General features: G+C 56.6%; 2 protein-coding genes across 5 annotated transcripts in view; both read left to right on the plus strand.

Moving 5' to 3' along the window:
• BMP8B (bone morphogenetic protein 8b) overlaps positions 1 to 22,784 on the plus strand; it is a 33,168-nt gene continuing 10,384 nt past the window's right edge. For 2 of the 4 annotated variants that reach the window (XR_011537434.1, XM_070610175.1), the window contains exons 1-3: positions 2 to 716; positions 14,865 to 15,054; positions 15,474 to 15,622. Coding sequence is in view for 3 of the 4 variants with exons in the window: in XM_070610175.1 (XP_070466276.1) it covers positions 383 to 716; positions 14,865 to 15,054; positions 15,474 to 15,622 (673 nt within the window). In the remaining variant the exon portion in view is untranslated. Of the gene's footprint in view, positions 717 to 14,864; positions 15,055 to 15,473; positions 15,623 to 22,784 lie in introns of all 4 variants that reach the window. The other 2 variants (XM_070610176.1, XM_070610174.1) reach the window with 2 other exon arrangements.
• Positions 17,667 to 19,513, plus strand: OXCT2 (3-oxoacid CoA-transferase 2). The gene has a single exon (XM_070610110.1). The coding sequence runs from the start codon at positions 17,777 to 17,779 to the stop codon at positions 19,328 to 19,330; it is 1,554 nt and encodes a 517-aa protein (XP_070466211.1). The 5' UTR covers positions 17,667 to 17,776; the 3' UTR covers positions 19,331 to 19,513.

Raw genomic sequence — 22,784 nt, forward strand, 5'->3', positions numbered from 1 at the left:
CTGCCACACCAACCGCACCCCAGAGCCCCTTCCCGGGGCGTGGGTTCCGCGGCCTTGGCCCCGCCCCTGCGCCCCATTGGTCGGCCCGGAGGGGGCGGCACCCGGCGGCCGCGCTGGAGCACAGGGGCGGCGGCCCAGACGGCGGGGCCGCCCGGGAGGTGCTGGGGCGTCCGCGCTCCGCGAGCCCGACGGCAGCTCGCCCGCCGCCCCTGCGCTGAGCCGGCCTCGGCGACGCCGGACTCGCCGACAGTCCCGGGTCCCCTCGGCTGGAGCGCGCCAGGTGCGGCGCGGGGGGCGCTCTAGGGCGGCGCTCGCCGTCGGGGCCCGGCCGGGCGGCCGCGGGGCGGATGCGCGCCCGGTGATTGCCGCCGTCCGGCCCGCCATGGCCGCGCGCCCCAGCCCGCTCTGGCTCCTGGGCCTGGCGCTGTGCGCGCTGGGCGGCGGCGGCCCCGGCCCGCGCCCCCCGCCCGGCTGCCCGCCGCGCCGCCTGGGCCCGCGCGAGCGCCGCGACCTGCAGCGCGAGATCCTGGAGGTGCTCGGGCTGCCCGGGCGGCCCCGGCCCCGCACGCCGCCCGCCGCCGCCCGGCCGCCCGCGTCCGCGCCGCTCTTCATGCTGGACCTCTACCACGCCATGGCCGGCGACGACGCCGAGGACGGCGGGCCCCCCGAGCGGCGCCTGGGCCACGCCGACCTGGTCATGAGCTTCGTGAACATGGGTGAGCGCGGGCCCGGGGGGCGGCGGGGCCCGGCGGTGACGCCCGACCTCCGCCTAGCGCGCGTGCGGGACGGCGGGCTGTGTCTGCGCCCATCGGGCCCCGGGGGAGGGACGCGGGCTGCAGGGGAGTGTGGATGACCTGGGCAGGGCGCGCCCGGGCCGTGAGCCGGGCGTGACCGTGTCGTGGACAGGGCCCCGCAGGGTCAGGGCGGGGCAGGCTAAGGGGTGTGGAGGTTGGGGCGCTGCGGGAAGGGCAGGGGCAGACGCGGGAATGTGAGTCAGGGCCGTGAACCTCCACCCGCCTCCCAACACACCCAAGCGTAGGAACCATGTCGTGTCGGGTGGCCCTGGGCAGTCCAGGAGGACGGGCTGGTGCTGGGCAGACAGATGAGTAAACAGAGGCTGTGATGCTGCCCCTGTGATAAGGGCAGCGCTGAAGACAGGGGCAAAGTTCAGTGTGGAAGAGCCTGGTCACATCATCAGAGTGACCAGAGCTGAGATGAGAACCGGTGTCCTGGGTCCACAGCAGCCTCCTCCCCGGGCCAGGGCCCCAGAGCCGTGGGTGGGGGTGTGGCTGTCAGGGAGCCAGTGGGCAAGGAGGTGACTCTGAGCTCAGTGGGGCAGGCTCTGTGATCTGTCACCCTGGGCCCGTGCTTGGGACATGGCTTGGCCTGTGGAATGACCCACTGGGCAGCCTGGACCCTCTTCATTCTCCCAGGCAAAGCCCAGCTTTTCCTCTGCAGAAATTTTACGCCAAATTAAGGAGCCATTTGCCCTTAAAGTTCTCAAAGAAACCTTTTCTATCACCAAACTCTCTTTAATCTACTGTCATGAATGTTTGTCCCCTATCTGCTTTGCCTGCTCCCTGTGGCTAGGGAGGGGCAGGGAGGCTGGGCTGGGGCAGACACCAGCCTGGACCTGGGGACCCAAGGACTACAGCTCAGCCTGCGGTGGGAAGAGCTGTGGGCCCGAGAGGAGGGAGAGGACCCTTGCAAGGCCACCAGCCCCCTTCACCTACAGCATCGCCCTTAATCCTCCCAAGAACCCTGTTACCAGCCATGATATTTGCCCCTCTCTCAGATGAGGACAGTGAGGCTCAGAGAGGCAGTGACATGCCCAGGATAGCATAGCCTTTCTGTGGCCAGAACAGGCTCAGACTGTTTGGCCCGCCATCCAGTGCTCAAGGTGGCGACGTTTCTGCTGTCAGTGGGTGGCTCTCGGAGCAGAGAGAGATTTCAGAGGGGTTCGGGTGGAGGAACCTAGGGACCAAGCAGCACCGGGTTCTGTGGGATCTCAGCCTTTTGCTTCGTACACTATTGCGGGAAGAGGGGACAGCCATGGAGGCCTCTGTCCCCCACTCCAGAGCTGGTGGTGGGCTGAGCTGGGGGAATGAGCAGCAGGAGGCCACTGTCAACCTCTGCTGAGAGCCCAGTGCCCGGCACAGCAATTGGGCCGGTGGGTTCTGGATGCCACCTTCCTGGCTAGAGGCAGGGTGGGGACTCGGGACAGAGAAGACCATATGTGGACCTGAGGCTGGAGCTCTGTCCTCGGGACAAGCTGACCTGGGCTCAGGACCAAGAAGAGCTGTAGATGCAGTCACCCCGGGAATGTCCCCAGGGGAGCCATCCATTAGAGTGAGTCACCGCCCAGCCCGTGTCCTGCTTCCCTCAGCGTCTCCTGGGTCAGGGCGTGCACAGCCTCGGTGGGAGCTGCTGCTGGAATCAAGCAGTGCCCTTTGCTCAGGTGGACCTGGTCCCTTTCCTGCCTCTGCTGTGTGATCTTAGGCAAGTCCCTCCCCCTCTCTGAGCCTCAGGTCCCTCCTTGTAAAATGGGGATCCTAGTGATCGATGCATCCTCGGGGTTGTTGTGCGTTTGGTTGATAGAGGGGGAGGAGCAGAAATCAACCCCTCTCGTAGGGTGAACTGGGCCCTGGTCACTGCTGACCCCGTCCCTCCCAGCTGCCGCCCAGCCTAGGTGTGGATGTGACAGGAATGTCCCCATGTATCTCATACATACGAGAAACCCAGGAAGAAATTTTAAAAGTCAACCAAAGGTGTGTCTACCTATTTTAGACTAAACGTTAGCATTTGAAGGTCCATAGCTTTATAATTCCCCATTTCATCCATGCAACGACGGGTGAAGCAGTTTCACCAGGCTCATTTCATGGGCTCAGAGAGGTTAAATGTTCACCCCAGGGCCACAGAGCACCTCCCTGGCATCATCCAGGCTGTGGATGCCAAACCCCAGCTTCTTCCCGCGCCATCTCTGCGCGTTTCATTAAGAGCTGAGGCCTGTGACGCTGTGAGAGTCACGAGCAGATCTCTGTTCGTGGAAGCCCGGGCTGCGGGCGGCCCAGCCGGCTGTCAGAGGGCCTGCTTCATTCTGATGGCCTCATTGCCCTCGCAGAGCTCTGTCGGTTACACTGGTTTTAACTGGTAATTACCTGGGCTGATGTGGGGGTTAGACACCTGCCAGGATTCTGACCTGGTTTGGAGGCCCGGGCCCCAGGCCTCTGTGGGTCAGCGGCCCCTGAGCCTCCATGGAGTCTAATAGCAGAGTCGCTGTGGCACCAGCGCCCACGCCCAGGCTCCCACACCCGTTGCCTCCAGCTCCAGCTCTCCTGGCAGCCACATCTGGCTCCTGGGAAGCCAGAGCTGGTGCCTGCCGGGCTGCCGACCGTCAGTGGCAGCCAGTAGGACCCAGAGGCCGTGGGCCTCTCGCAGGCCTCCCGCCCGTGGTCAGACATCTGTGTCCGAGCAGATGCTTTAGTTGCCCGGCTCCTGACTGGCAGTGCCTGTGCTGGGAGGTCACGGCTGTGGCCAGGGCCGCCGGTGGCCCTGCCTGGCCTGTCTGTCAATCTCAGCCTTGTGGACTCTTGGTTCCCCTTGGCCAGGACGCTGGAATGGGGGCCGAGACCCACGAGTAGCAGACGGAGCCTGTTCCTGGTGTCGCCTGTGCTCAGGGAGAGGAGAGTCCTGAGCTGGGAGGCCACACGCAGGTTCTTGTACCGCCTGGGCCCACCACTGATTCCTGTACGTCCCAAGTCGTGTCCCTTCCCTGCTCAGGGCCTCTGATTCTCGTCCAGCCTACGGTGATGGTGTCAGAGGACAAGCGGCCTCCAGCCCTGGCCCTGTGGCTCTGTGTGGGAGGCACTTCCTCACAACCCCGCCTGGTCCCCTCGACCCGAGTGTACGTGTGACTGGTGCACCTGGGGCGCCTCAGGCCGGCCCCGGCCCCTGAGGGAGGAGGACATGAAGGACCAGCTCCACGTGTTCCTCCTGAATCCTGTCACCTCGTGTCAGCCCAGCGGCAGGTGCCCACGTTCCAGACTGAGAAACTGAGGCACAGGCAGCACTGTGGGCAGAAGGCTAGCCAGGAACAGATGGAGCCACCTTCACTTTTGTCCCGACCCTTCCCTGCACCAGACTGAGCTATTCCCGTGGTCTCCGGCGGCCGGGGACAGGGGTGTTGGGTTTGGGAGAGGCAGGGCTGAGTGGGAACGAGGGACTTGCCCGGGGCCTGCTCGACTCTGTGACCTTGAAGGGGTGATGCTTTACCTCCACGAGCCCCGGGCCACTTTCTTTGGATCTTTACTAGGGAATTCTTCCCTTTTTTCACCGAGTCACTCAAGGATCATGAGGTACCTGCTCGGTGCCGGGCATAGTTCTCGTTCCTGGGATATGACAGTGAGTGAAACAAAGTCCCTGCCCGCATGGGGCTGACCTTCTAGTGGGAGAGACAAGTGACAGATACATAAGCCACGAAGATGAGTGTCAGGTGGTCTGGACAGTGACACCCCCATCTGGACACCAGAGGGCAGGCAGGACTGGGGTGGGGACTTCTGACCTGGACTCCGACGGCAGGGTTTGCATCTTTGCTCCACCATGTGCTCTCAGTGTGACCTGGACTTGCCAGTCCATCTTGGAGCCTCAGTTTCCTCCTCTGTAAAATGGAGATGCTCACGGCGCCCACGCTATGGGGCTGTTCAGGGATTGTGTGAGATGGTACCCAGTGACGACCACTGCCCAGAACCTTCATGTTCCTTCATTTGCATGTCACAGTTACTGTCACGTCTTTGTTTTAAAAAGAGGAGAGTGAGGCTCAGAGAAGTTAGGTGATTTTCCCAAGGCCACATAGCAGGTCGTCTCCCTGCCTGCACATCTTCTGCTCTTCTGCTATACAGAAGCTGTTTCTCCACCCAGCCTGGGGCCTGGCCCATCATTAGGTGCAGTAAGTGCTGCTGAATTGGACTGTGTTGAATGTATGTTGTAAACTGAGAATCTCACTTACACAATATCTGTGTTTCTAGGGGCCGGCCTGGTGGCGCAGCAGTTAAGTGTGCACGTTCCGTTTCAGCAGCCTGGGGTTCACCGGTTCGGATCCCAGGTGCAGACATGGCACCGCCTGTCAAGCCATGCTGTGGTAGGCGTCCCACATATCAAGTAGAGGAAGATGGGCACAGATGTTAGCTCAGGACCAGTCTTCCTCAGCGAAAAGAGGAGGATTGGCAGCAGATGTTAGCTCAGGGCTAATCTTCCTCAAAAATCAAAACAAAACAAAAAACGAAAAACATCTTTATTTTGGGATTTATAGAACGAACGCATGTTAATTGTAGCAAATTAATACCATGTAGATTTATTATAGAATTTTGTTACAGAAAATTCAGACCGTATGTTCAGAAACATATAACATAGCCCCCCAACCAGCCCTGATATTTTGTCGATACAGATACTAATACTTTATTAATACTTTTCACAAGGTGGGACAGAAATGCCCGCTGTTTTGCTACTTTGTCTTTCATTTAACAGTAAATCCTTTCTCTATCTTAAGAACTATTAGAGTGACCAAATGCCCAAAGATATTTCTCTTTTTAAAAATTAATTCATTAATTCAGCTTTATTGAAGTATAATTGACATATAAACTTGTAAGATATTCAAAGTATACATTGTAGTGATTTGATATATGTATGCATTGTGAAAGGATTCCCCTCTCATTGCGTTAATTAACACATCCATCACCTCGCTTATTCATTTGTTTATTTTTTGGTAAGAACATTTAAGTTCTACTGTCTTAGCAAATTTCAGTTATACAATATGGTGTTGTCAACTGTAGTCACCATGTTTTACAGTAGATCTTCAGACCTTGTTCATTTTATAACTGAAAGTTTGCACCTACCAACCTCTCCCTATTTCCTCCACCTGTAGCCCCTAGCAACCACTTTTCTGCTCTATTTTTTTTTTTGAAGTCTAGCCCTGAGCTAACATCTGCCACCAATCCTCCTCTTTTTTGCTGAGGAAGACTGGCCCTGAGGTAACATCCGCGCCCATCTTCCTCTACTTTATATGTGGGATGCCTGCCACAGCATGGCTTGATGAGCGGTGCCATATCTGTACCCAGGATCCGAACCAGTGAACCCCAGGCCGCTGAAATGGAACGTGTGAACTTAACCGCTATGCCACCAGGCCGGCCCCTCTACTCTCTATTTTTTTGACTTTGACTTTTTTTTTTAGATTCCACATTTAAGATACCATGCAGTATTTGTCTTATTTCACTTAGCATAGTACCCTCAAGGCCATCCACGTTGTCGCAAATGGGACAATTTCCTTCTTTCTCATGGCTTAATAATATTCCTTTGTGTATATATATATATATATATATATATATATATACCACCTCTTCTTTATCCATTCATTCATAGATGGAACTTAGGTTGTTTCCATATCTTGGTTATTGTGATAATGCTGCCGTGAACATGGGGTGCAGCTATCTCTTTGAGATCCTGTTTCCCTTTCCTTTGGGGACATCCCCAGAAGTGGGCTGCTTAGATCACATGCCAGTTCTATTTTTAATTTTTTGAGGAGCCTCCATAGCGTTTTCCATAGTAGCTGCACCAGTTTACATTCTCCCCGATAGTGCGCTTTTCTCCACATCCTCACCAACACTTATTCTCTTGTCTTGTTGGTGATTGCCCTTCTAAGAGGTGTGACATGATAGCTCATTGTGGTTTTGGTTTCCATTGTCCTCATGATTAGTGATGTTGAGCACCTCGTCGTGTACCTTTTGGCCATTTGTATGTCTTCTTTGGAAAAATGTCTATTTAGTTCCTCTGCCCATTTTAAAATCAGGTTATTTGGTTTTTTGCCATTGAGTCATATGGGTTATTTATATATTTTGAATATCAACCCCTTATCAGATACAGTCATGTATCATTTAACAATGAGGATAGTTTCTGAGAAATGCTTCATCAGGCAGTTTTGTCGTTGTGTGAACATCACAGAGTGTACTCACATAACCTAGGTGGTGTAGCCTATGACACACCTAAGCTTACGGTACTAATTTTATGGGACCATTGTTGACTATGCGGTCCATCGTTGACTGAAATATCGTTAGGCAGTGCATGACTGTATGTGGTTTGCAAATATTTTCTCCCATTCTGTAGGTTGCTTTTCATTTTGTTGATGGTTTCCAAAGGTGGTTTCTCTTTCAAGAGTTGAAGGTGGGTCCCTTTTCTCTAAAACTCTATCTGGCCACCAGGACAGTGTGCCCTGTGGATCCTGATGGCTGACTCTTTCTCCCCCAATCCCTGTCTCCTCAGTGTTTTCTCATCCTTCTGGGTAAATGACTACTATTGCCTCCAGATCTCAGGGAAGGAAGTTGAGTCTCAAAGAGTATAAGTGACTGACTCAGTTCCTGGGTACCCAGATGCATAGGAGCAGATGCGCAAACTGGATCAGAGCAGTGAGGAGGGTGGGCCCTCGAGGTGGCGGAGCACGGTGGTTAATTACTCCGGAGTAGCGCACACCGAGTTTCAATCCTGGGTCTGCCCCTCGAGAGCTGTGAGATGTTGAACAGGTTACTTAAAGTCTCTGCATCTCAGTTTCTTTACCTTTAAAATTGGAATAATAATACCTATATCATAGTACGATGGTTAGATAGCTTACGGCATTTAAAAACTTAGCAAATGCTTGGCACTGCTCAATAAATGGCAGTCAGTATGCTGAGGAAGGACCTGCTGTGCTTATCTACACCTCCCCCCCCAGCCCGTCATTTACTTAGGGACCTATTGCTGAGTGTTAAAGAGCACAGTTCCAGGATCAGGCCGCGTGGGTTCAGATCCCCATTCCACCACTTACTGTTTATAGTGGATTCTGTGGTGCCACCCCCCCCCCGACCTGCCTTTCAGGATTGAGTCACTCATTGCCGCAGCTGCCTGGGCGGGCTCTTGAGAGTTGAGTTCTTCTCCAGGCATCCATCAGCTAGGCCCACAGGAGCTTCTTGCCCACAGTTAGGCACCCCATGGTTAGGCACCCCACATTCAGTGACTGGTTTGTGGGAGTATAAATGTCCAGCCCTCTTGCCTCAAGGAGGGACAACTCGGAAGGGCCACCAACCCTGAGCTCTCTGTACAGATGGAATGGGCTGAGGCCTTTGTTGTGGTTGCGTCACTGCTCAGCTGTGTCCAGTCCTGCTCCCTGCATTCCCTACAAAGAAACACACTCTCCAGTAAACGTGCTGACTCGGAGTCTGTTCCCCGGGAAGCCTGACCTAAGATACTATTTATTTGATTTTTGTGTGAGTTATTTAATGGCCTGTGCCTCAGCTTCCTCATCCATAAAAGGGGAGAGCTAGTAGTTCCTGCCTCACGGGATGGCTATGAGTATTAAATGACCTAATAATCTCTGTAAAGTGCTGCAACAGAAGAGAGACAAGGTCTCTCTCCATGAGGGGAAAGAATGCAGACTTTGGAGACGACTGCACCTAGACCTAATCACACCTTGGGTCCTTCTCACTGTAGCCCTGGGCAAATGAGTGAACTTCTCTGATCTTCAGTTTTCTCATCTATAAATTGGGGTGAATAACGTATCTTTTACAGGGTTGATGTGGTCACCAGACTCCAGTCTGGCTCTCAATGATCCCTGCCTCCTGCTTGTGTAGACCCCTCCCACCCTGTGCCACTGCTGGTTTGTGTGACCAATAGTGATGATATGTCACTTCCAAGATTAGGTTATAAAAGACTGCAGCTTCCCTCTTGGCACCCCCCCCCCCCACCAGATTACTCATTCTGAGGGAAGTCATGTCAGGAACAGCTCTCTGAAGAGGCCCACGTGGTGAGGAACTGAAGCCTTCTGTCAACAACGGCCATGTGAGTGAGCTTAGAAGTGGATCTGTTCATCCCATCAAGTTCTCAGAGACTGGAGCCTCAGCCAACAGTTTGACTGTCACACAGTTAGGTAAGCATTAAGAGAAAGATGTGTAACGTGTCCAGCATGGTGCCTGACGTGGTTTAGTGCTTAAAAAATGGGAGCTGACACATTATTTTCCACCTCTATGTCTTTGCCTCATACTCTCCCCTCTGCGTACAATTCTCCCTCCACTACTCTCAAATACATTTTCTAGAAAAATGTTCTCTGACCCCTCCTTCCCACGGCACCCTCCATGATCAGAGCCCTCGCCTTCGTCGTGTGTGTTTCTCTTAGGATGCTGGTGGCTTTCCGCCTGTAGATTCAGGGGCGTGCCTGGCTCCTTTCTCCTGCTTCCCAGGAGACCATGAGCAACCTGAGAATGGCACCAAATCTGACCCTCATGGCACTGCCACCCACCGTGCACCCCAGCCCCAGCGTGGCAGATGCTCAGGGTAGACTGGCAAAGTCATAGGACGGAGGAATGCAGCAGGAGGCAGGGAGTGCTGAGAGCTGGGTGAAAGAGTCTGGGCCCGGTCAGGTGGGGCAGAAGCCGGGCCAGCCCTCCCTGTCTTTACGGAAGCCGACAATGGGTGCAGCATCTCCCTGGGCCCTCTCCTGGGACCCTGAGTCCCCGCAGGGCCCTGCCTGGAGGAAGGTGTCTTCAGCAGGCATTCTCGGGGCACCTGTTGACAGAAGAACCTTGTTAGCAGGTGACCCCCCCCACCAATATTGCCACCTGGGGGAACTCTAGGGCCACTCATTGTATATGGGCTCCATGTCTGAAAGCCCACACAAAGGACCCCAACCTGACATGTGACCCCTGGCAAGTCTCTGCCCCTTCTGGGCCTCAGTTTCCCCACTTATGAGGTTGCCCTGGAGGCCTTTCCAGCTCTGACCAAAGAATGGGCCCACCTCCTGCCCGCTGGTGGGGCTCCTCCAGGCGGGAGGCACAGGGTGGGGAGGAACACCCAGCCCACCTCCTCACAGGATCCCATTCCCCAGGGGAGAGAGGGGATGTGTCACCGTGACCACATCTTCCTGGAAAACTCCCACAGTCGGTTCTTTCCCCGGTTTGAACTGGGGGAATCGCATCCCTCTTGCTCACATCTCCTTGGATCTATTTCTGGCCTCGGCGGGCTTGATGTGGTGGAGCGTGTGGCTGTTCCCTTCTCATTTGGGGTCAGGCACGTCTGAGGCCTGCACCGGTAATTATGAGTGCAGAGCCGTTTATGGAAACAGCTCTTGAGAAAAGTCAGTAATGAGAACTGACTAAAAATGCCTCCGACGTGAGGCCTGGCCTCCTCTCGGCAGCGCTGAGATTTCTGGGTGGGAGGAGGCCCTCAGGGTGCAGGTTTGATAGCGATCGGCTCTGCGGACCCCGTGCGCCTGCAGAGGCCGGGGGCCCAGGTCTTGCTTTAGGTCGGAAGTGGGGCCCTCGGCCTTGTTGCTGCCCGTCTGCCCCTGGGGCCCCGGGGAGCCTGCTCTCCCCTCGGGGGCCGGGCCGTGAAAGGAGACACGTCCCACAGCAGAGTGAGAACATGGGTGGCTTCTGCTGGAGGCGTGCTGTGATGTGGGAGCCACTCCCAAGGGGCTGAGGAGGCTGGACACTGAGCCGCTGTCCTGGGGACCAGGAGCCCTCGGGAAGGACAGAGGGGGACATCCCCTCCGGGCCTCAGAACACAAGGGGCTGGAGGAGCCGACTGCTGAGCGCCCCCCATTTCCACCCCCCGTTGTTCGGTCCCTGCCCTCAAATTGCTGGCCGTCCAGAGGGGCAGACGAGCCAGGGACGGGGATCCCTGGGATGGGGAAGGGCGAGCCTAGCGGGCTGATCTGTGTTGGGGCAGAAGAGGACGAGGGGGCTTTACAGCTGGACCCAGAGGAAAGTAGCCTGTAGACGTGGCGGGATGGGGTCAACCCAGGCGAGAGGGACTCCGGGGAGGGCGTGGGCAGCCAGGAGGCCCAGGAGGCCGTCGGATGGGCTGGCCCGGCTCAGGGGGCCTGGGACGCAGAGCGGAGCTCAGGCTCCTCCCAGGGGCCCTGTGGGGCTGTGGACGGGTTTGAGGGCAAGAAGGATTGATGGACAGGTCAGAAGATTCTGTTTTCTTAGCCATTGTGGGCTAGAGGAAGAGGGTGTCTTTTGAAGTCTTACGTTTTGGTCTGAAACAAGACCGATTTAGGTCATCTGGGTGACTCTAAATTTTGTCCAGAGCACAAAAATAGCCGAAGCCTTTGCTGGTGTCAGTCTGGTGGACACAGGGTGTGGCATCTGGAGACCTGGCCTGTGAGTGGCAGGCACAGGGCCTCAGACGTGGAAAGGCAGAATGTGGACTGCGGCCGTGGCGGGGGAGGCCAGCTCCTGCCCACAGCAGGCCCTTCCCGAAAACGTGGGATCCCGAGGAGGTTTTATCAGGGGCTGGAGGAGAAGGCGGAGGGTCCCATTAGCACACGTTGGTGAATCATGATCGTTGATTGTTCTGGAAGCCACATTAAGGTGATTCAGAAAGTATTCATTTGCTGCTGCTTCCCCAGACAGAAGCTGGTTCAGTGTTTGGACATTTGGGGCAGCTTTTATAATTTGTGGAAAATAAACATTTAAAGGTCTCTATTGAGCCAGGTACAGCTTTGTCTGTTCCCCATGCCCAGTGAATAGCCTTGTGCACATATCTTTTCATATTTTTGCGAGTGCATCTTAGGGATTGTTGTGTCAAAGGGTAAATTCATATATAATTTTGCCAGGGTACCGACAAAGGATATTGCCAAATTCCTCTCCAAAGCACTCTACCAGCAACGTGTGTGAATGCTCACGTCTGCTCTATCTATTTCTGTCTCAGAGTCCGTACTGAGCACCCTATGGAAAGCACCCCCGTTACTCTTGAGCCCATGACTCTCTATATTTCACTTACGGTAGAAATATCTCCTATTTTGTTTGTTTGTTTATATTTTCCCTCCCCCACTGGACTGTAAACTCCACGAGTGCGGAGACCCCTGCTAATCTGGCTTGTTCACTACCATGTTCCCAGTGCCCTGAACAGAGTCTTACATACAATAAGAACTTGACAAATTTGTTTATAAATTTAACTTCATAAATTAACAAATAAATAAATGAGCGAATGAGTACATTTACTTAGAAAAAGGTCATTCAGAATCTCCCCTTTTCCTCTAGCCCATGGCCTTGGAATTTCTGGCATGGCCTCCTGAGAGTGTCACATCTTAGCACAAAGTTGGGAGAGTACAAGTTAGGCTCCTCCAAAACTCCTTTTGAATGGCCACCCCTCCGCATTCATTGTCTGATTGTTTACAGAGCCGTCTCTCGGCCCCGTGAGGAAAACTGGGCAGTATCCTTATGCCCGGTTCACAGAGGAGATGAGGGCAAGAGGAGGAGTACGAGCCTGGTTGGTGCAGGGTCAGGCCTGCAGTGAGGGTCCTGACCACGGGCCAGAGCTCTCCATGTTGCCCGAATCTGCCTCTTTGGCTAAAGTAGGCATGGTCTGCACAGTTAACAAGGAGGGTAGGGGGGCCAGAAAATGCTTCCCCAGAACACCAGCTTTTGGAAAATATATCTTCTAACTCAAAGCAACAGCCACTGAAAAAGCTGCAGTTCCACAGGTGGCCTCTCCCCACTGACTGTCAGATAAAGGAGTTACTCTCTTTACCCAGTTCCACACTTCAGGAAGTTTCACCAATTTTTGATGAAAGTCTTATTTTCCTAAATGTACCACCTTCCAGCGCGTGCCTGGAACAGCAGGGCGGGCAGTTTCCCGAGCTGGAACTACGGGCTGGTTTGTCAATTTCACAAACCCACAGGATGGAAGTTTGGACCTGGGCTGAGTTCAGGTGAACCAGGCTCTCTTGACCCAGAGCACCTGGGCCCCCCAGGTCAGCAAGGGAGGGAGGCCGCAGAGCAAGCACCACGCGCGCACGGAGCTGGCGGACTCATGGGTTGTTCCCTCGGTCGCCGGATCCAAGAGAAATCAGCATCAGGCCTGCAGACAGAACTCCCAGTGGGCCCCCAGGTCCCAGCCGTCCGCGCCCACTGTGCCTTGGGGACAGATCCCCTTAATGATGCTTTGAGAGGGGTCAGGTGCAGTATGTGACTGAGCAACCCTCCTTCACTGTCTGTGCCACACACTGTGACAGCCAGCAGCCTGGGCCTGTGTCATCCTGCAGATGAGGGATTCTTACACAGCTACGTGACAGAAGTGTTCTGTGCGGTCCTTGAATCTACAGGAATTGTCACCAAAGCTGTGTGTGTGTGAGTGTGTCTGTAGGAGGAGGGGACTTGTGTGTGGATATTCATGGCAAGCATCACTTGGCAGAGGTCCAGAACCCTGCCCTCCATCCTCTGTCTGTGGGAGGACAGGTGGCACCTGTGTCACCTGCCTCTGGAGCAGCCTGGCTAGAGGGTGGGCATGAGCTGCGTGTCTGGCACCCTGTCAGATGATGGAGGTTCCATTCTCCTCCACGGTCTGGGGATGAAAAGCCCGTCTCCTGCCCAAATGTGTGTCCACCGGCCCCGCCCAGTGCAGCTGTTTGCCCATCCATCCCTGGACCAGGTCCCCACCGCGAGGACAGGAAGTGCTCCCCACATCCGCCTCCGCCACCAGCCTGGTGACTTGTGGTCACTGAGCCCAGTAGCCAGAGAGAGAATTTTTAAAAAGACTCACAGACATGTCATTAAAATCTCAGTGTTGGGTTTTGGGGGAGGCGCTGGGCGGCTCCCGCCCCTGCTTTGCGGAAACACAGATTTTTAGTGTTTGAAAGCGACAGGAGGCTAAAGTGAGACGGCCCTAAATATACTGTCCTGGGCATTTCCGGGCAGCTGGGGAAATGCGGGACTCGGTCCCACCCGCGGTCTCTTGCCCGGACTCAGACACCCCCACTGGGCCGCCTCGGGCCCCTCCAGCCTGTGCTTCACCCCCGCCTCCACGCATATCTTCCCCTCCACCCCAAACCACGCCGCTTCCCTGCGGCCCGGAACCCTGGCCCCACAGGCCACAGGCGAGGCCCACACCCCTAGGCTGGATTTCCAGCCCTCCACAGTCAGGCCACAGCCAGACTCACGCCCTGTGCCCCGCACCGCTGATCTGTGGGTGGCCTCAACACCCCCGCACCTGTGTGTATGAGGTGCCCTCTGCCTAGAATGCCCTCCCTACCACCTTCTCCATATGCGATCCTTCAAGGCCAGTTCACATGTCACCTCCTCCAGAAAGGCTGCTCAGATCCCATCATGTCATGGGACCCTCCGACTTCCCCAGTGCTTGACGAGGCCTCTCCAGGAGCTGTCACTCCTTCCTCTCTGCTTCTCATTCCTTTCCATGCCTCCCTCCTTCCTCCTTCACCTCGTTCTACAAAGGGACCTGCCTCCTTTCGCCCTTTGCTGTGTTTCATGGCTGTCCGTGTCCCTGCCGGTGCCATCCGCTCCTCAGCTCTGGGCCTTTGTTCATGCTGTGCCCTCCTCCGCAGGGTCCTTCTCCCTTGACGTCGTGGCAAATTCACTGTCACCCCTCAAGCCCCAGCTCCAGCATTAGCGGCAAGCACCCTCCTCCCCCAATTCCCACCAATGCACATCGGCAGACTCGGGGAGACCCGGTCCCCCTGAAATGTGCTCAGTTATGTCCCTGCCCACCACCGTGGTCCTTTGCTGCCTCAGGTCTGATGTCCATCTCCCCAGAGGAGGGACCTGACCTCTGCCCCATCTGTGGGTCCCAGAGCCAGCAGGAGACTTTGCAGGACAGGCTGGGTTTGGGGGCCAGAAATGGACCCCTTGTTGGCAGCCACCATGTGCCAGGCTCTGTGCTGGGGCCCTCACCATACGGCTCGTGGAGCCCGCTCAGCACCCAGGAGGCAGAGCCCAGGAGCCAGCCCCACCCAAGCTGCCCAGGCCCCTGGCTCCCACCCAGCTCTGCCCACCCTGGAGCCTGAGCACAGAGCCACGTGTGACTGCCAGCCCGGCTTTGTCTTGCAGTGGAGCTCGACCGCACCCTGGGCCACCAGGAGCCCCACTGGAAGGAGTTCCGCTTTGACTTGACCCAGATCCCAGCGGGGGAGGCGGTCACAGCTGCTGAGTTCCGGATTTACAAGCTGCCCAGCACCCACCCGCTCAACAGGACCCTCCATGTCAGCATGTTCGAGGTGGTCAGGGAGCGGGCCAACAGGTGCCAGCCCCGCGCCCTGCCTCCCGGTCAGGCCTCTGTCCGCATGTCGGCCCAGCCCTGGGGGTACATTAACCAGAGCACAGAAGGGGAGCTTCCTGGGGAGCACACCCTCAGAGACGGGAAGATGCTTGGCCCGAGGCCCCCTGCACCGTGGAGAAGGGCCCAGCATCAGTCCTGGCTTCAAATCTCCGCCCTGCCTGTGGGACCTTGGACGGGTCACTGAGCTCCCGAGCCTCCGTTTCCCCATCTGTACACGGGCGCAGTAACACGTTTGAAGAGTAGATACAGTGAGATAAGACACGTCAGGCGCCCAGCCCAGAGCCAGGCGGTAGATGCCCCACTAGTGGTCCCCAGGCGGGCACTGGAAACACAGAGACGGCTGTGCTGGCCCTCGGTTAATTGTTCTTTCGTGTCCACAGGGAGTCTGACTTGTTCTTTTTGGATCTTCAGACGCTCCGAGCTGGGGACGAGGGCTGGCTGGTGTTGGACGTGACAGCAGCCAGCGACCGCTGGTTGTTGAACCGTAACAAGGACCTGGGACTCCGGCTCTATGTGGAAACGGAGGATGGTAAGACTCAGGTCGGGCAGCGAACCTTCTCCTGAGGGCTCCTCCAAGGCCGCTGGCGGCAGACGCAGCTGGAGCCGCCTCCTCTGGCCCTGGAGGCCGCCCCTTTCTCCGCGGGCCGCAGGGTGACAATGCCCTCCCCACCGCGGGGCTCCGTGGGGTAACGAGGTGAGGTTCCCACAGTGCGGGACAGCAGGAGGCCCCTGCCAGCGGGCGTTTCCTCCTCTCCTTGGGCAGAGCCAACCCTGGAGCTGGTGAGGGAGCGAGTCCATGTTTCCCTCCCCAGGAAATGAGTGATTCTTTCTACTCCTCTCCGGAGCGGCCTGCAGGAGCTCCTCCGGGGGCTCCATACTGGGCAGAGCACGGGTGCTTCCACCCTCAGGCTCTGGGCAGAGAGGCCTGGCTTTGAAGCCCGGCTCTGCAGCTTTCTACCTCGGTGACCTTGGCAGGTCGCTGACCTTTCCAAGCCTCAGTTCTCGCGTGTGTAGAATGCGGATTCACACAGTCATTCGTTAGCAGGCACCTGAGGGGGGTGCTGCTTCATGCCAGGCAGTGGGGACAGAAGGGCTGATGGTAGGCACAAGACTGGCGTGTTTGAGCCACAGCAGGGGGCCGGCATGCTGGGGCAGAGCGGGCCAGGCAGAGATTAGGCGGCATGAGATTGGGAGAGGTGCGCAGGGGGCGTGAGGAGTTCGGGGAAACCCAGCCAGGGGTGGAGTTTCTAGGGCAGCTTATTTTATTTAACAGCAGTGGAGGGCGACAGGGTCTGAGTCAGGATTTTATAAAAGAGCCCTCGGAGACCCCCGCCCGCCAGGAGGTGCAGCGTCCCTCCCATCCCTTCAGTGTGGGCGGTGCTTGGTGACCTGCTTCCCAAAGTCCCGGACGGCCACGGCTGGGGGAGGCACCTTGACAGTGGAGAAACTTGAGCAGCACGACCTGCGCCAGGTGACCCAGGTCACGTGAATAAGTCACGTAGATCCACGCAGCCCTGATGCGCTGGGACAAGAGGGCGCTTCACCCCAAAATCCCCCAACCCCAGTCTAACCGTGAGAAAACGTCAGACAAACCCAAACTGAAGGATATTCTGCAGGATACCTGGAAGTACTTCTCAAAACTGTCCGGGTCATCGAAAACAAGGACGGTCTGAGAAAGCCCAGAGAGGCCTAGGGAGTTGTCATGACTAAATGTCTGGAATCCTGGAAGAGAAAAAGGGCACTGGGGAAAATGAAATCCTCGTAAATCGTAGAGTTTCACTGAGAAGAAGAGACCAGTAATGGTTTGCTGGTTGTGGCATCTGTGCCAGAGGGATTTAAATGTTAACATTTCCCAGGGGAAGCTGGGTCTGCATATATGGGAACTCTCTGTATTATCTTGCCATTTTTTTTATAAATCTCAACTATTATAAAACAAACAGAACAAAAAGACTTTATCATGTGTGTAAACCAAACGCCCCCTGACGTCAGCGGGGAGAGCAGCCTGTGGGACAGGAGCGAAGTCAGAGGGCCCGGAGGCACACGGGGCGCAGGTAACAGCTGTGCGCCCTTGTTAGGGAAATGGAGAAAGGCTGAGCGAGGAATCCTGGATGACCAGGATTGAGCCACGGGATTTTTTTAATAGATTTTTTTTTTGCCTGAGTTGGGGAAAAATAGAGGAGGTGCAGGTTTGAGGTAGGAAACAAGGTTGTCTCTGGCGGTGACATTATTGAGAGCCCTGGTGGACGTCCACGTGGAAATGTCATTTCCAGGACAGGTGAGTGCGGGAGACGCAGGGGCGGGGACCACTGACACACCAGCGGGTTAGAGCCCTGGGGCTGGACCGGTCACCCGGGGAAGGAGGGAGCCACGGAGAAGGGAGGAGACCGGCGGCCGCGTCTTCCCTGAGTGTCGCCGCCGCGGGGCCTCCGTGCGCCGCCGTCCTGCTCCTGGTCCCGGGGGCCGGACCGTCCGCGGCCGGGGAGCCCCGTCTTCGCCTTCCGCGGCCGGGAGGCGGGGCGCCTCGGGAGCCCTCGGAGACGGACGCGCCGGGGTGCGGGGGGGCCAGCCGGGCCGGCGCGTCAGCCCGCGGGCGCCCTGCCTGCTCTGTGACGCGGCGGCGGCGGCGGCCCGGGGCGCACGCGGTCGCCGGCCTGTCCCCGCGGCCCGGAGCCGGGAGCGGACGATGGCGGCCCTGCGGCTCCTCGCGGCGGCGCTCGGGCGCCGCGTCTCCACCGGCCGCTCGGGGCGCGCGCTGGCCGAGGGCGGGGTGTGCGGCTTCGCCAGCAGCGCTCGCGCCCGCGCCCGGTTCTACACGGATCCCGTGGAGGCGGTGAGAGACATCGCCGACGGGGCGAAGATCATGGTCGGGGGCTTCGGGCTCTGTGGGATTCCGGAGAACCTGATCCGGGCGCTGCTCAAGACCCGCGTGAGAGACTTGACCGTGGTCAGCAGCAACGTGGGGGTGGACGACTTCGGGCTGGGCCTGCTGCTGGGGACCAAGCAGGTCACCCGCATCATCTGCTCTTACGTGGGAGAGAACGCGCTGTGCGAGCAGCAGTACCTGGCGGGCGAGCTGGAGCTGGAGCTGACGCCCCAGGGCACCCTGGCCGAGCGCATCCGCGCCGGCGGGGCCGGAGTGCCCGCCTTCTACACGCCCACGGCCTACGGGACCCTGGTGCAGGAAGGCGGCGCCCCCATCAGGTACTTCCAGGACGGCCACATCGCCATCCTGAGTCAGCCGAGAGAGGTGCGGGAGTTCCACGGGCACCACTACCTCCTGGAGCACGCCATCACGGCGGATTTCGCTTTGGTCAAAGGGTGGAAGGCCGACCGCGCAGGAAACGTCATCTTCAGGCGAAGCGCCAGGAATTTCAACGTGCCCATGTGCAAAGCTGCGAACACCTCGGTGGTCGAAGTTGAAGAAATTGTGGATGTGGGGTCGTTTGCCCCAGAAGACATCCATGTTCCTAACATTTATGTAGATCGCGTCATCCAGGGGGAGAAATATGAGAAAAGAATTGAGCGTTTAACAATCCGGAAGGAGGAAAGTGGAAAAGCCAAGGCTGCCGAGGATATAAGAACACGGATCATCAAGCGGGCGGCTCTCGAATTTGAGGATGGCATGTATGCCAATCTGGGCATAGGCATCCCTCTTCTGGCCAGCAACTACATCAGCCCGAATATAACCGTCCACCTTCACAGCGAGAACGGCATCCTGGGCTTGGGTCCGTTCCCACGGAAAGACCAGGTGGATGCAGACCTCATCAATGCCGGCAAGCAAACCGTCACCATTTTCCCCGGGGGCTGTTTCTTCTCCAGCGATGACTCGTTTGCCATGATCCGAGGGGGACACATCCACCTCACCATGCTGGGAGCCATGCAGGTGTCCAAATACGGCGACCTGGCCAACTGGATGATCCCCGGAAAGAGGGTGAAGGGCATGGGGGGTGCGATGGATTTGGTGTCCAGTGCCAAGACCAGGGTGGTGGTCACCATGGAGCACTCCACCAAGGTCAACGAACCCAAAATCTTGGAGAAATGCACGATGCCCCTGACCGGGAAGCGGTGCGTGGACCGAATCATCACGGAGAGGGCCGTGTTTGACGTGGACAAGAAGAGAGGGCTGACGCTGACCGAGCTCTGGGAAGGCCTGACGGTGGAGGACATCAGGAAGAGCACGGGGAGCACCTTCGCCGTCTCCCCCGATCTCAGACCCATGCAGCAGGTGGCACCCTAACCCGGGAGGGGGGTCCGTCGTTTGAAGCTCGCGGGTGTTGGTCCACAGGTAGTCAGGAACCACGTGTGTACACACAAGCGGTCTGACCAGATTTCTCCTGGCATCTCAGACTTGCTGCCCCTGGAGACGCACTTTGTTCTCTCAGGAGGATTTGACTCTAATTAAAAACAGAAGGAAAATGTAGAAGTTTATCGAGTCTGTTCTGTGAGGGCTGAGAAAGCTCTGCCACGTGACTAAACGTTGGACGCCCCCTTCCCTGGCTGCCTTTGCGTTAAATTCTGTGCAGCTGGAGATGATGCCACAGGCAGGGTTTCCTTGAGGTGCCTTCCCTGGTGAAGGAGTGCTTAAATTTAGGGAGCGAATGACGAGGGAGGGTAAGACCCCCGGGGTTCACCTGAGGCGCCGTTTTCCTAGTAACGTGGCAAGTATACAAGGACAGGTGTGCCTCTGTGATCGGAAGAAATGCTGTTGGAAGGAAAGGGTTTTCCTTTGGCCCCTCTGACTTTCCTTCTGGGGCCGTTCATTTTGTTGCTACATTTTGTTTCCCTGTAACCTCCCATCCTGCTCCCCCAACATGTCTCCTCCCCGTAGCTAAATAGACGTCTCTAGAAGGAAAGAAAAACGGTCTCGGAGGGACAGTGACTGGTAACAGGAGCGACTGAATGGGGGGCCTGCTGGTGCTGCCCTTCCAGTGGGAAGTGTCCTCTGTGAGTAAACGTCCGTCTGGGGGTCGCCAAAGGCTGCGGCTTATGCTAGGAGTTCTAGAACCTGGATGGGTTTTCTCATCCTGAATCATGGTGTTCTTGTGTCGTCCAGAAGAGACACTTAGCTCCTTCCTCTCTGTGCTGGAGCCCAATCTGGCCTCCTGTCGATACTCCCTTGTGACCCAAGAGGGGCTGTGAGGTGTTTCATCCCGAACCCATAGTCGCAAAGACTAAAGAGAAAACAATGAGTGTGTGTGTGTGTGTGTGTGTGTAAAGTGTTAAAAACCAAGCCTGACGAGGAGCTGGCACTTTCTCAGTGTAGCTCTGGGATGCACACAACCGACGGGAGCACTTTGGGAAGAGCAGGAAGTTCTCGCTGCTCAGGGAAGGCCTCTCAGAGAGGTCTCCCTGGGGCCTCAGCCCGGAGGAAGGGCCAGATCCTGGAATGGGGAGCTGGACAGGGAGACAGTGCTCCAAGGGGACAGCCTGGGGTGGGGGGAGTGGCCAGGGACCATGGCCACGTGCGGGGTAGGATGGAATGTCATCGAGGGGACAGTGGGCCACCTTCACCTTTGGGGCTTCTGGGGAGGGGCCTGATCTGCCCTGGGTGTCAGGAGAAGTTTTCCAGCAGCAGCATGGAGCAGGCAGAGGTTTCCAGAAGCAGACAAGTTGGAGGGCTGTTAAGAGAGTACAAAGAAAGGAAAGGATTGCGTTCCCCGTTCTCCTGGGATGAGGAAGTAACCTCGGGCCAAAGCAGACCTTGTCCACAGCTGGGATTCCCTGCAAGGGTTTCAACCTGGGTCCTGATTGTCCTTCAGCATGGCCTCAGGGTCACGCCCATGACTGCAGGCTGCGGTGGGGCAGGGACTGCAGGGAAGGGCCAAGCGGCACCCAGAGCAGGAAGAAGCCTCAAGGAGAGATGGGAGCAGTCTTGGCCTGGCACAGCTGAGGAGGGGTGTGAATTAGGACTTGACCGCCTGTCCAGGGTCGGGATAGGGCAGGTGAGCTGCCAAGACACCTGGGCCCTGATAGGCTGACACAAAGTGGAGCGAGGCTAGAGGTCTCATGGGGCCCACGTGGCCCAGAAGAGCAGCATCTTCCATTGGGGTCTAAGCAGGGAGACCCCTGTGGCCCCCATCTCAAGGCCTGGCCGCAAGTACTCCCTCAGCTGCAAAGGGGACAGCATGCCTGCCAGCCCAGGAGCCCACCACCCAGACAGCCCAGGCCTTCCCTGCAGCCAGCTGGAGGCAGGGAGCCCAGCCCGAGGTTGGGTTGGGCAAAAAGCAAAGCTGGTGGGGAAGGGGGAGCTCTGGGCCCTGGAAGGAGGGTCAGGGGGTCCTTTCCCAGGTCAGCCAGATAGGACCTCTGAAAGAAGACCAGGTGTCAGTCCCTTGCCCCCACACCCCCAGCCAGGCCTCTGCACGGTTTGCTGGGGGAAGATAGGAGGGTAGGAGAATCCTGGCTCTGTTGCAGCTTGCTCTGGGACCTTGAACCGTTGCTACTCTCTGGGCCTTAGTTTTTGCTTCTGTCAAGTGGGGACCTAGGATTAGTGACAGGCAGTGGCACACACAGGCCTGGAGGGCTGCCCGAGCCCAAGGCCATGCCCATGTGCCAGCCAGGCTGTGGAGCTGCACTCCAGGGCCACATGGACCACACTCAGCCCCCCGCTCCCATCTGCCCCATTGCAGCCTCCTCGTGGCCTCCCTGGCCCGTCCCCTCTGCTCGCCAGGCTTTTCTGTGTCTCTGCGTCCTCGTGGTCCTGCTGCTTCCTCATGACTGCGACTTGCTGTGACCCAGACTCTCCTGAATGGCTTCTCTCACGGCTCCTTCCAGCATCACCTCCTGCGGCTGAAGACCTCCTGTCTCCGTATGTCCTTCCTGAGTGAGGCTCCAATGGGCCGAGCACATTGGTTTGTGGCAGGTGATGTCATAGGTCAAATCAATCTCTGGATTGATTAGTTGTTCAGTCTATGGCCCATGGACACGGGGCTGAAGCACAGCTGTTTCAGGGCTGACCTTTGAGCAGGACAGGGTGTGGCGGGCGGTGTCCTTGACCTGTGGTGTGTAAGGTAGAATCATCTTAGACCCGCTGAGGGAACAGTATAGATGTTTATGTATGTGCACATGTGTAGACCCTGTATATAAATGCATGCATGTGTGTGTGTACACAGACGTGTCCGTGTGTGTGTATCGGTGTTGCAACATTGAGGGGAAATGTACACGGAAGAGGAACACTTGCACTGAGTCTTCAGAAACGTAAACATGAGTTGGCCGTCATGCTGCTGTGGTCCAGTGTAAGAAAATTCCACCGGAAGAGAGAGTGAGGAGATCCTCTCACATTCTCGTCTTTACAGTGGAAGCCAGGAAATAACCTGAATGTCTAAAGATAAGCTAATCTCTAAATATTATGGCGTATCTTCGCAAAGGAATTTTATACATTTGAAATGTTTATAGTTGAGACTTATTTTAACCAGGAAAATGTTTATGTGGAAAAAAATGAGAAGACAAACTTCATTGCTGTGCGGACAATTGTGTAAAACTTAAACTGACATGAAAATAACCCAGAAAAGTGAAAATGATGTGTTGGAGTGGGGGAGGGGCAAGGAGTGGTATTCTTTCTCAGAAGTTTCTTTACAGTTATTATTTCATTGCTTTACAATTAAAACATCAAGAGGTCATGTGGAAATACACAGAGCTACAAGAAGACAGCTGACTGGTCGAGTGACCGTTTCGAGGGCTAATTATATGTT

The sequence above is a fragment of the Equus przewalskii genome, chromosome 2 (genome assembly GCF_037783145.1).
Source record: "Equus przewalskii isolate Varuska chromosome 2, EquPr2, whole genome shotgun sequence".
Classification (NCBI taxonomy): Eukaryota; Metazoa; Chordata; class Mammalia; order Perissodactyla; family Equidae; genus Equus; species Equus przewalskii.

What these genes read in the sequence shown, in the direction of transcription:
- OXCT2 (XM_070610110.1), top strand. Translation starts at nt 17,777, where the DNA reads ATGGCGGCCCTGCGGCTCCTCGCGGCGGCGCTCGGGCGCCGCGTCTCC.